At 39.3% G+C, this 13516-nt stretch overlaps 1 protein-coding gene across 7 annotated transcripts in view; it reads right to left on the bottom strand.

Moving 5' to 3' along the window:
- Positions 1-13516, bottom strand: part of CD96 (CD96 molecule) — a 113016-nt gene that overhangs the window by 43826 nt on the left and 55674 nt on the right. For all 7 annotated transcript variants that reach the window (XM_039250386.1, XM_039250381.1, XM_039250382.1 and 4 more), the window contains 3 exons: positions 12764-12854; positions 10456-10644; positions 2709-2801 (listed from right to left, as the gene is read on the bottom strand). In XM_039250386.1, the coding sequence (XP_039106317.1) occupies positions 2709-2801; positions 10456-10644; positions 12764-12854 (373 nt within the window). The remainder of the gene's footprint in view (positions 1-2708; positions 2802-10455; positions 10645-12763; positions 12855-13516) is intronic.

The raw sequence follows: 13516 nt of genomic DNA, 5'->3' as shown, positions 1-13516 counted from the left end.
ATTAATGCTGTTAAAATGTCCATGTTACTCAAAGCAACCTACAGATTTGATGCAATCATTATCAAAATACCAACAACATTTTATGTCCATTCTACCCAAAGCAATTTACAAATTCAATGAAATCCCTAGCAAAATACCAACATCATTTTTCACAGGACTAAAACAAATAATACTCAGATTTTCCTGCAATCACAAAATACCCTGAATAGCCAAAACAATCTTGAGAAAGAACAAAGCTGGAAACATCACAATTCCAGATTTCAAGATATACTATAAAGCTATAGTAATCAAAGCAGTATGGTACTGGCACAAAAATAGACCTAAGGAACAGAATAGAGAACTCAGAAATAAAGCCATGCTTGTATGGACAATTAATCTATGACAAACAAGGCAAGAATATATAATGGGAAAAAAAATCTCTTTAATATGGTGCTAAGAAAACTGGACAGCTACACACAAAAGAATGAAACTGAACCACTTTCTTACATTATACACAAAAATAAATTCAAAACAGATTGAAGGCCTAAATGTGAGACCTAAAACCATAAAAAGCCTAGAAGAGAACACAGGCAGTGATTTCTCTGACACTGGCTGCAGCAACATTTTTCTAGATGTTTTCTAAGGCAAAGGAAACGAAAGCAAAAACAAACCTTGGGACTACATGAAAATAAAAAGCTTTTGCACAACAAACAAAATCATCAACAAAACAAAAAGTCAATCTACTGAATGGGAGAAGATACGTGCAAATGATATAGCCATTAAGAGGTTAATAATCAAAATATGTTAAGAGTTCATACAACTCAAACTCAAAAAACAAAAATCCAATTAAAAAATGGGCAAAAGACGTGAACAGACATTTCTTCAAAGAAGGCATCCAGATGGACAATAGATTAATGAAAACATGCTCAACATTATTCATTATATCACTAAGGAAATGCAAATCAAAACTCTAATGAGATATTACCTTATACCTATCAGAATGGCTAAAAACAAAAACAAGAAACAACAAGCATTGGCAAGGATGTGGAGAAAAAGGAAGCCCTCATGTACTGTTAGTGGGAACGCAAACTGATGCAGCCACTGTGGAAAACAGTATGGAAACTCCTCACTAAATCAAAAATAGAACTACCCTACAGTCCAGTAATTGTACTACTGGGTATTTACCAAAGAACACAAAAACACTAATTCAAAGGGATTCATACATGTTTGTAGTCTTATTTATAATAGCCAAACTATGGAAGCAGGCCAACTGTCCATTGATGGATGAATGGTTAAAGAAGATATAGTGTACATATATACAATGGAATATTATTCAACCATAATAAAGAATGAAATCTTGCCATTTGCAACAACATAGATGTAGCTAGAGGGTGCAATGCTAAGTAAAAGAAGTCAGTCAGAGAAAGACAAATACCATATGATCTCACTCATATGAAGAAACAAAACAATGAGCAAAGGTAAAAAAGAGAGCGAGAAAAATCAAGAAACAGATTCTTGACTATAGAGAACAAACTGATGGTTACCAGAAAGGAGGTGGGTGGGGAAATAGGTAAATAAGTGATGGGGATTAAGGAACTTGTCATTATGAGCACCAGGTGATGTATGGAATAGTTGAATCACTATATTGTACATCTGAAACTAATATAACACTGTATGTTAACTAACTGGAATTAAAATAAAAGCTTAAAAAATGAAATAAAGAACGTATACAACTCAACAGCAAAAAACAAAAAGTCTGATTTAAAAAAATGGGCAGAGAAACTGAATAGACATTTTTTTTCTGCAGAAGACATACAGAGGGCCAACAGACAGATGAAAAGATGCCCAATATCACTAACCATTAGGGAAACGCAAATCAAAACTACAAAGAGATATCACGTTACTCCTGTCAGAGTGGCAAAATAAAAGAGACAAGAAATACAAAGTGCTGGAGAAGACGTGGAGAAAAAGGAACTCTCATTTACTGATGGCAAGAATGTAAATTGGTACAGCCACTGTGGAAAAATAGTGTGAAGAAAAAATTAAGAATAGAAATATCACATGATCCAATAACTTTACCACTGGGTATTGACCCAAAGAAAATGAAAATACTAATTCAAAAAGATCTATGCACCCCTATGTTTATTGCAGCATTATTTACAATAGCCAAGATACGAAAGCAACCCAAGGGTATATCAATACATGAATGGATAAGGAAAATGGAATATTATGCATCCTTAAAAAAAAGGATGAGTTTGTGCTTACCTGCAGGAACATGGATAGAGGGTATTATGCTACATGAAGTGAGTCAGACAGGAAAAGACAAATATCACATGATTTCACTTATATGTGGAGTCTAAAAACAAGCACAAATAAACAAGCAAGAAGAATCAAATCTATAGATACAGAGAACAAACTGATGGTTGCCAGAGGGGAAAGGAGAGTGGGGATGGACACAATGGATGAAGGGAAGGGGAAGACACACGTTTCTAGTTATGAAAGGGGTAAGCCATGGGGATGAAAGGCATAGCATAGAGAATATAGTCAGTGGTAGTTTAACAATGTTGTATGGAGACAGACGGTGGTTATAGTTGTGGTGAGCACAACACACCTAGAAGTTAAAATACTATGTTGTACACCTGGAGCTAATGTAACATTGTGTGTCAACTATACTCAAATTTTAAAAAATAATTTTAAAAAAAAGGAAGGCCGTGTGACAACATTCTTACTTGTAGGAGATACGCTGTTGGCCGGAGAAGTTCGGGTGGCAAGGGTGGATGTGACAACATTAGGCAGAGGGTCTGCTGGAGGTTTCATGGAGCCTGAAAGGATGAAATGGATATTAATAATGACCAAAATATTATAACATAAAGATGATGTATTGACTTAATTTCCCCCACAACTTTGTCTACTCATCCAACAATTCATTAATGAAGGCCTATTACATGCAACGCTGTGGGATGTAGCGGTGAATGACAAAGGCATTGGGCTGTGTTCAAGGACCATAGTCCTAGATAACAGGCAGGTGGCCAGGCATTGTGCAGGGTGCCACAGGGATGCAAACAAAGGGTACCAACCGAGATTGGGAGGTCAGGGGAAGCTTCCTGGAGGAAATAACATTTAACCAAGACCTGGTAAAATAATTAAAACAGCTAGTATCTTGAACTGTTTGAAAAATAATCATACCGTTTACAAATCCACAAGCCTGCAAAATATTATTGGCAAGAGAAACAATGATGAAATGCTCCAACTGCAAGATTGATGGCATTATTATTGCTTTTTCTAAAATGCTTATTTTTGTCACAAAATTTTTATTTGGCTATAAATTTTCTTGATGTGTGTGGGGGCAGGTAGGGATGAAAGAGAGCCTATAATACATTGTTTTATCATATTATACACTTTATGCTAATTCCTTAAGCTTCTATTATTGAATGGTAAAATAGTCCTATTAGCAGTAGAAACCAATTCACAAATGCCAGAAGGATCTATTAACTTTAGGAATGTCTGGGTTAAATATGGTTCAATGATTTTAAGGGTAGGGGATTTTGTGATTTTCTAGATATAATGACATTTGGTGTAATGTGTCAATTATCTGGATACTTAATTATAAATTATACTATTGGTTCTATTCTGTAATTTATTTTAAGGGAAAAGCGTATATAAGTTATGGCACCTGACAGCACATAGAGTGTTGGAAAGAATGTGTTTTTGTAATCAAGATGTATCTCTGTTTTATTTTTAATGTTGGCAGTGTTGTTATTGCTGTTGGCTGTACGTGATATTCACAGTTGGATCTGACCTGTTATCTTATCATATAAATGATCCCTTGGGGTGCCTGGGTGGCTTAGTCGGTTAAGCGTCCGACTTTCGCTTGGGTCATGATCTCGCGGTTCGTGGGTTCGAGCCCCGCGTCGGGCTCTGTGCTGGCTGCCAGCTCAGAGCCTGGAGCCTGTTTCAGAGTCTGTGACTCCCTCTCTCTCTGACACTCCCCCTGCTCATGCTGTCTCTCTCTCTCTCCTAGAAATAAATAAAAACATTAAAAAAAAATGATCCCTTGCTATTAATCTCTGAGGAGGTAGGTGCAGCGTAGGGAGAAAGTCACATGGAGAGGATACAAATAGTCTGGTACCATCTAAAACATATTTGAACACTTCAGCACGACATACACATCTGATCATTATTTTCCTCGCCCCTTTACAATCCCACTTCATTTCCTGATGCTGCCTGTCATCTTCTACATCTCAAATCATACCCTCAGTCCAACAGGTGATATTTCAACCTGATCTCCGTGGACTCTTTCTTTTTGTATATGCTGTTTCCTCACACTTTCTCACCACAAACTGCCTTGTATGCACCTTCTAAAACTTGAAGGACTCTAGGGATCCTTGTGATGTGCTCATAGCCCTCAATGTTTACCCTAGCAAAAGCCTCATTGCTCTACATCGTCAGTATACCCCTCAAAGAAGTGATTGAGAAATCTCTGTATTTCTGATTCCTGGCAAATGCAGGTGGATGAATGAATGCATATAGATTCCTTCTTAATACTGAAAGAGAGAAGACCAACTTTAAGTACATATCTGACTGCGGACACATAATAACCATCATCTTCCAAAGTAGTGGCCTTAATAAGATAGAGAATGGACCTGGAAAAACAATGTCCAGGTGTTTTTCTCTGTAGACTGATTAGAACAGAAGTTGGCAAACTATGGCCCACAAGTCAAATCCCAACCACTGCCTGTGTTAGTAAATAAAGTTTTATTGGAATACAGTCATGTCCATTTGTTTATGTAATGTCTACTATGACTGCTTTTGTACTACAATGGTAGAGCTGAGTAGTTGTGATAGAGACCATATGGTCCACAAAGCATAAAATATTTACTACCGGGCAGATAAAAACAAGAAGTTTGTTGACTCCTGGAAAAGAAGATGTTGATAGGTTATGCTCAATCCTGGATTTCTACCATAGGAAGCGTTTTTTTTTTTTTTCATTTATTGAACATTTCTATGTTAAGATGTTATTCTGCCCTATTTCAACACCACATGTCTTTATAATCTGAGAGGTTCTTGATACACACAACCTTGTGGGGTATGAGGGAGTTGTGACTGCAAGATCTGTATTTTGAAATGAACTCTTTGCTCTTTAACAAAAACGATGCAGTTTTCGAGATGAAATGTGCAGCCAAAAAAAAAAAAAGGAAAAAAAGAAAAGAAAAAAGAAAAAGTCCTTCTGGTTTCAGACTGTCTTGTAAAGTAGAAACTTCTCCTTGGTCAAAATAAGACACAGGGGGTGTAGAAAGGAGTGGCTAAAACTTAACAACAACAACAACAACAATAACCACTCTATTTCCCAAAACTCAAATGTAGAATTTGACAGAAAGATGCCAAGCAGTTTTCAGACCACTGCATTTGCCATCGTGTTGTAAGGGGTTAAGCTGCTGGCCTACAGCAACTCCATCCCTTCCTGAGTGTGTCCTATCTGCAGCAGGCCTAGTAGGGTGTCCGGGACCCCCTCATAGGCAGTAGTGACCAGGTGCCTGTCCCCCAGGGCAGCTGGTCAGTTCCAGGGCTTCCTCAGAGTTCGAATCAGCCCTTAGCCGGTCCACCTAGAAATGTACTGGACTCCAGGCCTTGCTAGGTCTTGGCTTCTCAAAATGTGGTCCATGGCATCTCTTAGGAGCTTGCTAGAAATGTAGAATCTCAGGCCCTCCCCCTCCATCTCCACTTAATGAATCAGAATATGCTTTCGAACAGGATCCTTGGGTAATTTGTACGTAGATTAAAGTCTTTAACTGGGGCGTCTGGGTGGCTCAGTGAGTGGAGTATCCTTCAGCTCAGGTCATGATTTCACGGTTCATGAGTTCAAGCCCCGCATCAGGCTTGCTGTTATCAGCATAGAGTCTGCTCCAGATCCTCTGTCACCTTCTCTCTATCCCTCACCTGCTCACTCTCTGTCTCTCTCTCAAAAATAAAATAAAAAGTCCTTAACTGATACTCTTAGGATCCCTAGGAGCAGCCAGGGTATGAGAAAAATCATGAAGTAAGAAGTATTTGTCTGGCATATTTCGCCTCAACATTCAGTGGTTCTCTTGCCCCACTACTGAGACATCCCTTTTGAATCCTCTCTCCACATGCAAAAAATACACATGCACACTCAAACACACTCACATGACTCATCAACCCTTAAGTCTCTTTTGGGTCCCAGATGGAAATCCATGTCGTGGTGAATGACAGCTGATGACAGGGAGGACTTTACCTACCCCAGAGGGCATTTGCACTCAACTTTTGTTTTAAAATAAAACAAAGCATCCCCTCCACCTCAAAACAAAATGAAACAAAACAAAGCAACTCATTGTATATACCAAAAAGTTGACCCTGCAAGTGCTACAATTTTAAATATTCTAATTAGCTAGGCCAGCAATGATGCTACCCCCACCTCTCCTACTAACCTAGTAGTATTTAAACTTCAGCAAATGTGATTGGTTAACCTTCCACTGTATACCTATAGATTTTGGGTTCCTTCCTAGAAAGAAGAGAGCACTCCTGCCCTTCACAAAACATGAAGCAGGGATGCCTGGGTGGCTCGTTCAATTGAGTGTCCAACTCAGTTTTGACTCAGGTCAAGATCCCAGGGTTGTGGGATCGAGGCCTATGTTTTGCTCTAAGCTGAGCACAGAGTCTGGTTAAGACTCTCTCTCTCCCTCTGCCCCTCTCCCACTTGCTCGCTCTCTCTTTATAAAATAAAAATATATATATATATTTAAAAAAATAAAAGGAAACAGGAAGCAGATGCCCTCACACAACTCCCAGCACTGAAATAGTCTTTAGCTGGCTACCACGAAGGCTGCACCTAGTCAAGAAATGTTACAGACCACTGTACCCCCTTACCGACACTCAACCCCTTTAAAAATCCCTGGAACAGGCAGAAACCACAGAGTCAGCCTTTGCACAAGAGCCCATCTTCTCCCCAGGTGGCCAGCTTCCTGAATAAAGCTCATATTCCTTTCCAATCAAAACCGCTCTCTTGAGTATTGATTGGCCTTTTGAGTGAGGGGCAGCTGAACTTGGGGTTCGGTAGCAGCAGGGTAAAGTATTTTGGAAAGAACTTAAAAAATTATTTACTGTTTAGTCACAAGAATCTGTAGGTTCTCGTGCTCAAATAGCTGTCTGAAGAGCCACGGACCACCCTACACCGACTCCTTTCCCTTTCTGAAATTTACTAGAATAAAAATCACCAAGCATTTGAACTCACTGGGAGACTGGGAGGTAGTGGGGAAGGGGAACATCTCAGAGAGCTGTTTGCTTGCAAGCTTCCAACTGTTCTCTGGGAACAAAGGGGAGCAAAAAAGTCCCCTCCTCTTACTAAATCTCCTTTCTGCTCTGCAATATTCTCAGGATTCCTCTACTTTAGATTTTTCTTCTAGATTTTCATCTCAATATCTGTCAACAGTAATGGCCTGATAAAGCAGTAACTCTTGCACAAGGCATCAGAAGTTTTCTTCGGAGTTCATAAAGTTCCCAACAGTATTACCACAAGCAGAAAGTGTTGGGGATCAAGTGTTTAAGAACTTATGACAAGTAAGGAAGTATGATCCAGGGATGACATTGCTTTAGAGAGTTTCTACTGCATCTTCTAAATCATTCTTAAAGATATATGCTGGACTATGACCAGAATGTAAGCTATAATTTGGGGAAACTGAGCTTTCAAGATTTATTGTCTTTAATGTTTGATCATAAAGGATAAGAATTCACTTGACAATTTAAAAATAACCATCTGCTCAGAGCCTAAAATTATACTACATCAAGGGCTGTCCTATAAAATTGGAATTACAGTGTGCTTTGGGGATCAGGATCAGTGTTCTCCCTTATTATCTCAAAATTATTCATTATTTTCTTATCTTAAAACCAAGCACAGTTCAAGAGAATGAGAAGCCACAGACTTGGAGGTAAACAGCTGCAAAAGACTCATCTGGTAAAGGACTATTATTCAAAATATATAAAGAACCCTTAAAACTCAACAGTAAGAAAACAACCCACCTGATTAAAAAATTGGGCCGAAGACTTTAATAGAAACTTCACCAAAGAAGACATATTGAGGGCGAATAAGCATAGGAAAAGATGCTTCACATAATATGTTGTCGGAGAAATGCAAATTGAAACAACGAGATACCACTATACACCTATTAGAATGGCCAAAATCCATAACACTGACAATATGAAATGGTGGTGAGGCTGTGGAGCAACAGGACCTCTCATTCACTGCTGGTGGGAATGTAAAATGGTACAGCTCCTTTGGAAGACAGTTTGGTGTCTTCTCACAAAACTAGACATACTCTTATCTACAATCCAGCAATTAATTGTACTCCTTGGTATTCACTCAAAGGAATTGAAAACTCTTGCCCACACAAAAACCTACGCATGGATGTTCAAAGCAGCGTTAGTCCTAATTTCCCAAACTAAAACATTTTTCAGTAGGTGAGTGGATACATAAACTACGGTACATGCATAAAATGGAATATTATTCAGTACTAAAAAAAGATAAGCTATCAAGCCATGAGACAACATGGAGGCACCCTAAATGCATATTATGAAGTGAAAGAAGCCAATCTTAAAAGGCAACATATTGTGTGATTCCAACTAAATGACATTCTGAAAAGAGAAAATTGTAAAGGCTAAAAATAATCAGTGGTTTCCAGGGGTAGGGGATATCCATCCTTCTAATGGCATTCTTTTAACAGCAAAGGATGAATGGTAGAGCACAAAGGATTTTTAGTGCTGTGAAAATTTGGGCCTTTTGAAACAATAATGATAGGTACATGTCATTATACATCTATCCAAACCCATAGGATGTACAACACCAAGTGTGAATCCTAAGGTACATTATGGACTTTGGGTGATTATGATGTGTCAGGATAGGTTTGTAACAAATGAACCATATTCTGGTGAGTGATACTGATAATGAGGGAGGCTACGCTTGTGTGTGGGAGGGCATACAGGAAGTCTCCATGCGTTCCTCTTAATTTTGCTGAAAACCTAAAACGGCTCTAAAAAATAAAATTTTTTCATCAAGAAAAGCTCAGTTTTAACATCAGAAAATATTGTTTTTTCAAATATAGTTCCGTCTGTGATGGGAATAGGGTTCTCCATAGGAATTTGAGGTTGTCTGGCCTTTAGCTTATATCCTTAAGGTCTGCCAAAGTTCCTGGCAAATCTATATGAGAACCAGTTACCTTTACCCTGTTCCAAGACCGTAGCCTTGCCTGTGCCCAGCCTTCTAGAAAGGAGGTGCATTTCTTTTTGCGGGAATTAGGCATAATTGAGTATGGATGTTTTAGTGTAAACCATGATCATTTCTGAATGATTAACTCCAAGTCCGTAGGGAGATGTGTCTGTGTGTGTATATGTACACACATACACAGGCAACATTACAGGCACGATGCCACTGTCCCAGATTCAGAATGGCACCGACTTCTGAAAAAGGGAATGGATTTGCATTGAGCCGCATACCCTTCCCTGCCAAGGCTCTCAGGAACCAAATGACTGCATTGATGAAATGGCTGGGTAGGACCCAAGACGCAGACACTGGCCTTGAAACAAAGAGGAACTTTCCTTTATAAACTACCCTGGGTTTTATGAGTATGTTATAGACTACAATTTCTCTGAAAAATAGGAAGGTGGTAAAAGATGTTAATGGTCCTGCAGAGTTGTGATAATGGCTAACAAATCTGTTTAAGTATTACTTTGCTGTTATAGATGCATGTTTGATAGTTGTCATTACAAACTTCTATTTTTTTTATAGGCAATCTGTTGTCACTGCATTTGTTGAAACATTTGTTCACATCTTTTATGTAGTAAAATCTCCATTATTTGGTCAGGTTAGAGTAGTGCACATTCTGGTTCATCAAATGCTGTAAATAAGTAGAATGATCCTACGTATCAATTTTCAAATCATAAAAATCTTCTATATGCCAGTTTCCGTGCTTCAATTTAGGGGCACTAAAATCATTAGGATACAATCTTTATCCTCAAGCTATTTATATCTCATATATGGTTTATCCATTCCTAAGTATTAAAATTATAAATGCTCTATGTAATTGAAGGTGTTTAGTGACTCAGAAGAGATTTTAGGATTTTAAGAATCTCTCTTCATCATCAATATATTAGTGTTAATTTTCATTATGTGGTAGATTAACAAAAAGTTATTATTAACGAAATTTGGCAAAAATGCCATATTCACTAGAAATTCTTTAGAAACAGGAATCATCTACTTTTTATTGGAAGAAATTCTTTTAAGCAGAGTTAAATTGCCCATCAAAAGAGGCTTGATACTATGAAATTCAGTAATTTTGAGTTGGGTAAAGAGTTTTTCAAGATTGGAATACTTGAATAATGAGTATTCTATTTGTTCTAATTAGAAATGTTCTGTGCTTATGGCAGGCTTGGCCACCCCTTGTTGACCTTATTAAATAGACAACTCACCCAAGGAAAAAGTGATCTTTTCAGATGAGATATTCCACACTTTATTTCCGGGGACTGGAGACACAGCCATACACCAGACGGTCAGGTTGTTGGACTGGGCTGGTTTATTACCATACCCCCTTTTCAAAACAGACTTCAGCTCCCAAAATCCACTTTTGTCTTTTCTCTCTTCATTAGTAATGTATACTTCTAGAAGACAGATTAAGAACAAGATCAGTCACCAGTGTTTCCTGTTCGAGCCATACAGTGACGGCAAGGCATGGCTGGGAATGGTTCAGTTTATGGTAACACGGAGTCAAAAATGGTCAAACCCCTTGAGGGCGTTATGCTGAGCGAAATAAGTCAGGCAGAGAAGGACAAATATCATATGTTTGCACTTATAGGAGGATTAGGAGGAACTTGACGGAGGATCAAGGGGGAGAAGAAGGGCGGAAATGGTGGGGGAAAGGGAGAGAGGCAAACCATGAGATACTCTTGAATGCTGACAAAAACTGAGGACTGATGGATGGGGGTGGGGGGGATGGCCATGGAGGAGGGCACTTGTGGGGATGCGCACTGGGTGTTATGTGGAAACCAACTTGACAATAAACTATTTGTAAAAAAAAAGAAAGAAAGAAAGAATATTTTAATGCTAAAAAAAAAAAAAAAAGGTCAAGCCACAGCTTCTGTGCTGTAGGGGCCTGTCCAGCAGGTCTGCAGTTAACGTCAACTGTTTTTGCTCAAGCCCCTGCATGGCACTGATCTCTGGGCCACGTATGGGATATGTTGATTAATAGCATTGCTTTGTTGGTGACCACGGGTCTGAGGGGCTTGGGGCCAGTTGTCCTAGCTCACCAGCATTGTTTATTGTTTATCGAAAACGGTGAGATTGATGATTTGCACCCGGCCCAGGCTAGAATCTGGGAAGGCTCTGCGGTCGAGTCTGGCTTCATAGCAGGAATACGCCTAAGTAAAATATAAAACACCTTCAGCCAAGACTCCATTTGGGGCTCCCTGCTTCTGAGGTGCTCTGTGTCACATTGGTGGTCCCCTTTTTGCATAGGAGCCCATGTCGGATTTCACTGGCCCTCTTGCTGTAAATCTATACATGGGATGCATATCCTTACTTTAACGGTGTTCCACTGTGTCCTTCTCCTGAAATAAGCTGTAGATTTATAGCCATTGTCATTTGAGTCCTGTGAGTCTCTTTTAGAAATAGAAACTGTTTAACTGCCACTGTTAGTACAACCTCCAAATAGCATGCACGGCAGCAGGAAATTAATGTAAAACCATCTGTCACTGTAGGCCAGAACTTTCTGAACTCTTATGGCTTCTGTACACTAAAGGCTCTAAATGCTAGTTTTGAAGTCGTTACTTGCCAAAGTAATAATTAAATGTGGTAGATTTCTGACTACAGTGCCTGGCCTCATGGTCGGGGAGGGTAATGAGCACATCAAACCAGGGCTTACTTAACGGGAGACCATATCTGCAATGACCTTTAAGAGAGATTTTCAGGATTGCATCCGGTCATCAGTGTGGGTGAATTGTTTTCAAAGTGAATAACAAAACCAGGAATAGTCTCAAAATGAATCAAGTGGATCAATGCGATCAATCATCAACATAAACGTTTTATCAATTAAAAATAATGTAGCAAGAGCTAGGTGACTCAGTTACTGTTGAACACATATTGAGCTTTGAGAAAAACGTGGCTCAAGAGGAAGAAGGGCTGCTGTTCCAGGCGGGGGCTGGCTGGGATTGGTTTGGCACAGGCTGCCATGTTTGTCGCCTACGAAAAATACAGCTTTGTGCATTCTCATTGGAGCTTGTCTCGGTGTGTGTCCCTGCTCTAAGCATGTTTAATCCTCCTGGTGCGGTTCCTTGTCATAAAGCCCAGTCCTTTATATGTACTTCCTCTAGGCTTCCCCACCCCACCCCACTCAGATCCTTACAAGAAAACGTATTTGTTTATTGATTTGCCACAGTGGTGCTAAGTTATTTGAATTAAATGAAATTACTAATACGTGTATGTTGAATTAAACTTCTTGGCCCGCATGTAAGAGATCTGCTTTTACTAACAGTGGAGTAACAGTTGCGAGTTAAGGAAATCGGGTGTATTTCTTAACTCTGGAAACGTTACCCACCACCGTTCTCTTCGGAGCACTAGATGAGGTACCAGAAAATGGCATCTGGTAGGCAAGATGATGTTTGTCTTGGAATGAGAATTGTTCTTAAGTGCCAAGATCAGCTCGGGAAATGGCAATTTCTATTCTTCTTTGTTTTCTTTCTTTCTTTCTTTGCCAAATCCATTTCCATTGACCGATTTCCTTACCTTCCTCTTCACCTTGAGGAAAGCCGCCTTCTATAAACCATGTGAGATTTGCCGTGGGAAATACATTCCTCAGGGAGCAGGTAAATGTTCTCTGGGGGTAAAAAGCAGAACACAGAAAGGCTTATTTGCAAATTCAGAAGAAACCGGGGCCTCTTACATCCCCGCCAACCGTCACATGAGGCAAACTGGCAGGAAACGATTTTCTCCACTTACAACAAGGCTGTGCTTACCTTTCAGAGCTCATGTGAAAAAGTGAGCTGTCCCCTCTAGACCTGTCATGAACTCATGACTGGAAGCACAGGTCAACTTGTGAAGAACCTAGGACTAGTCTAATGGGACTACGACTAGACTAATAGACTAGTAGGAATAGAGTAAGTCTGGATTCTGGATTCTGGAAAAGGGAGATCACAGCTCTACCCAAAAAGAACAGAATAATACTAAATGGAAGCCAAAGACTAAAAACGAAGAAGCTCAAACAAGGAAGCTCAAACCAGAAAACAATATTCTGTTAGATTATAAGCTAAGATACCCAAATATGAGTTGTTTCCATTCCCCAAATAATGTAAAGTACTATTTGTAGCAACAACCACAGAGACCATTATTGTAAATATCTCACTTTTGACTTGGAAAGAGTTTATGTACTTGATTTTTCATTGTATCGTCTTAACAGTCCCCTAGGGTGGGGTAGGACATGACTTATCATTGCCATTTGACAGATGGGGAAACCAAGGCACAGAACCACAGAATGGTTAA

This window comes from Hyaena hyaena, unplaced genomic scaffold (genome assembly GCF_003009895.1).
Source record: "Hyaena hyaena isolate Hyena2069 unplaced genomic scaffold, ASM300989v1 scaffold_366, whole genome shotgun sequence".
Classification (NCBI taxonomy): Eukaryota; Metazoa; Chordata; class Mammalia; order Carnivora; family Hyaenidae; genus Hyaena; species Hyaena hyaena.
This window is presented reverse-complemented; position numbering and strand designations above follow the sequence as displayed.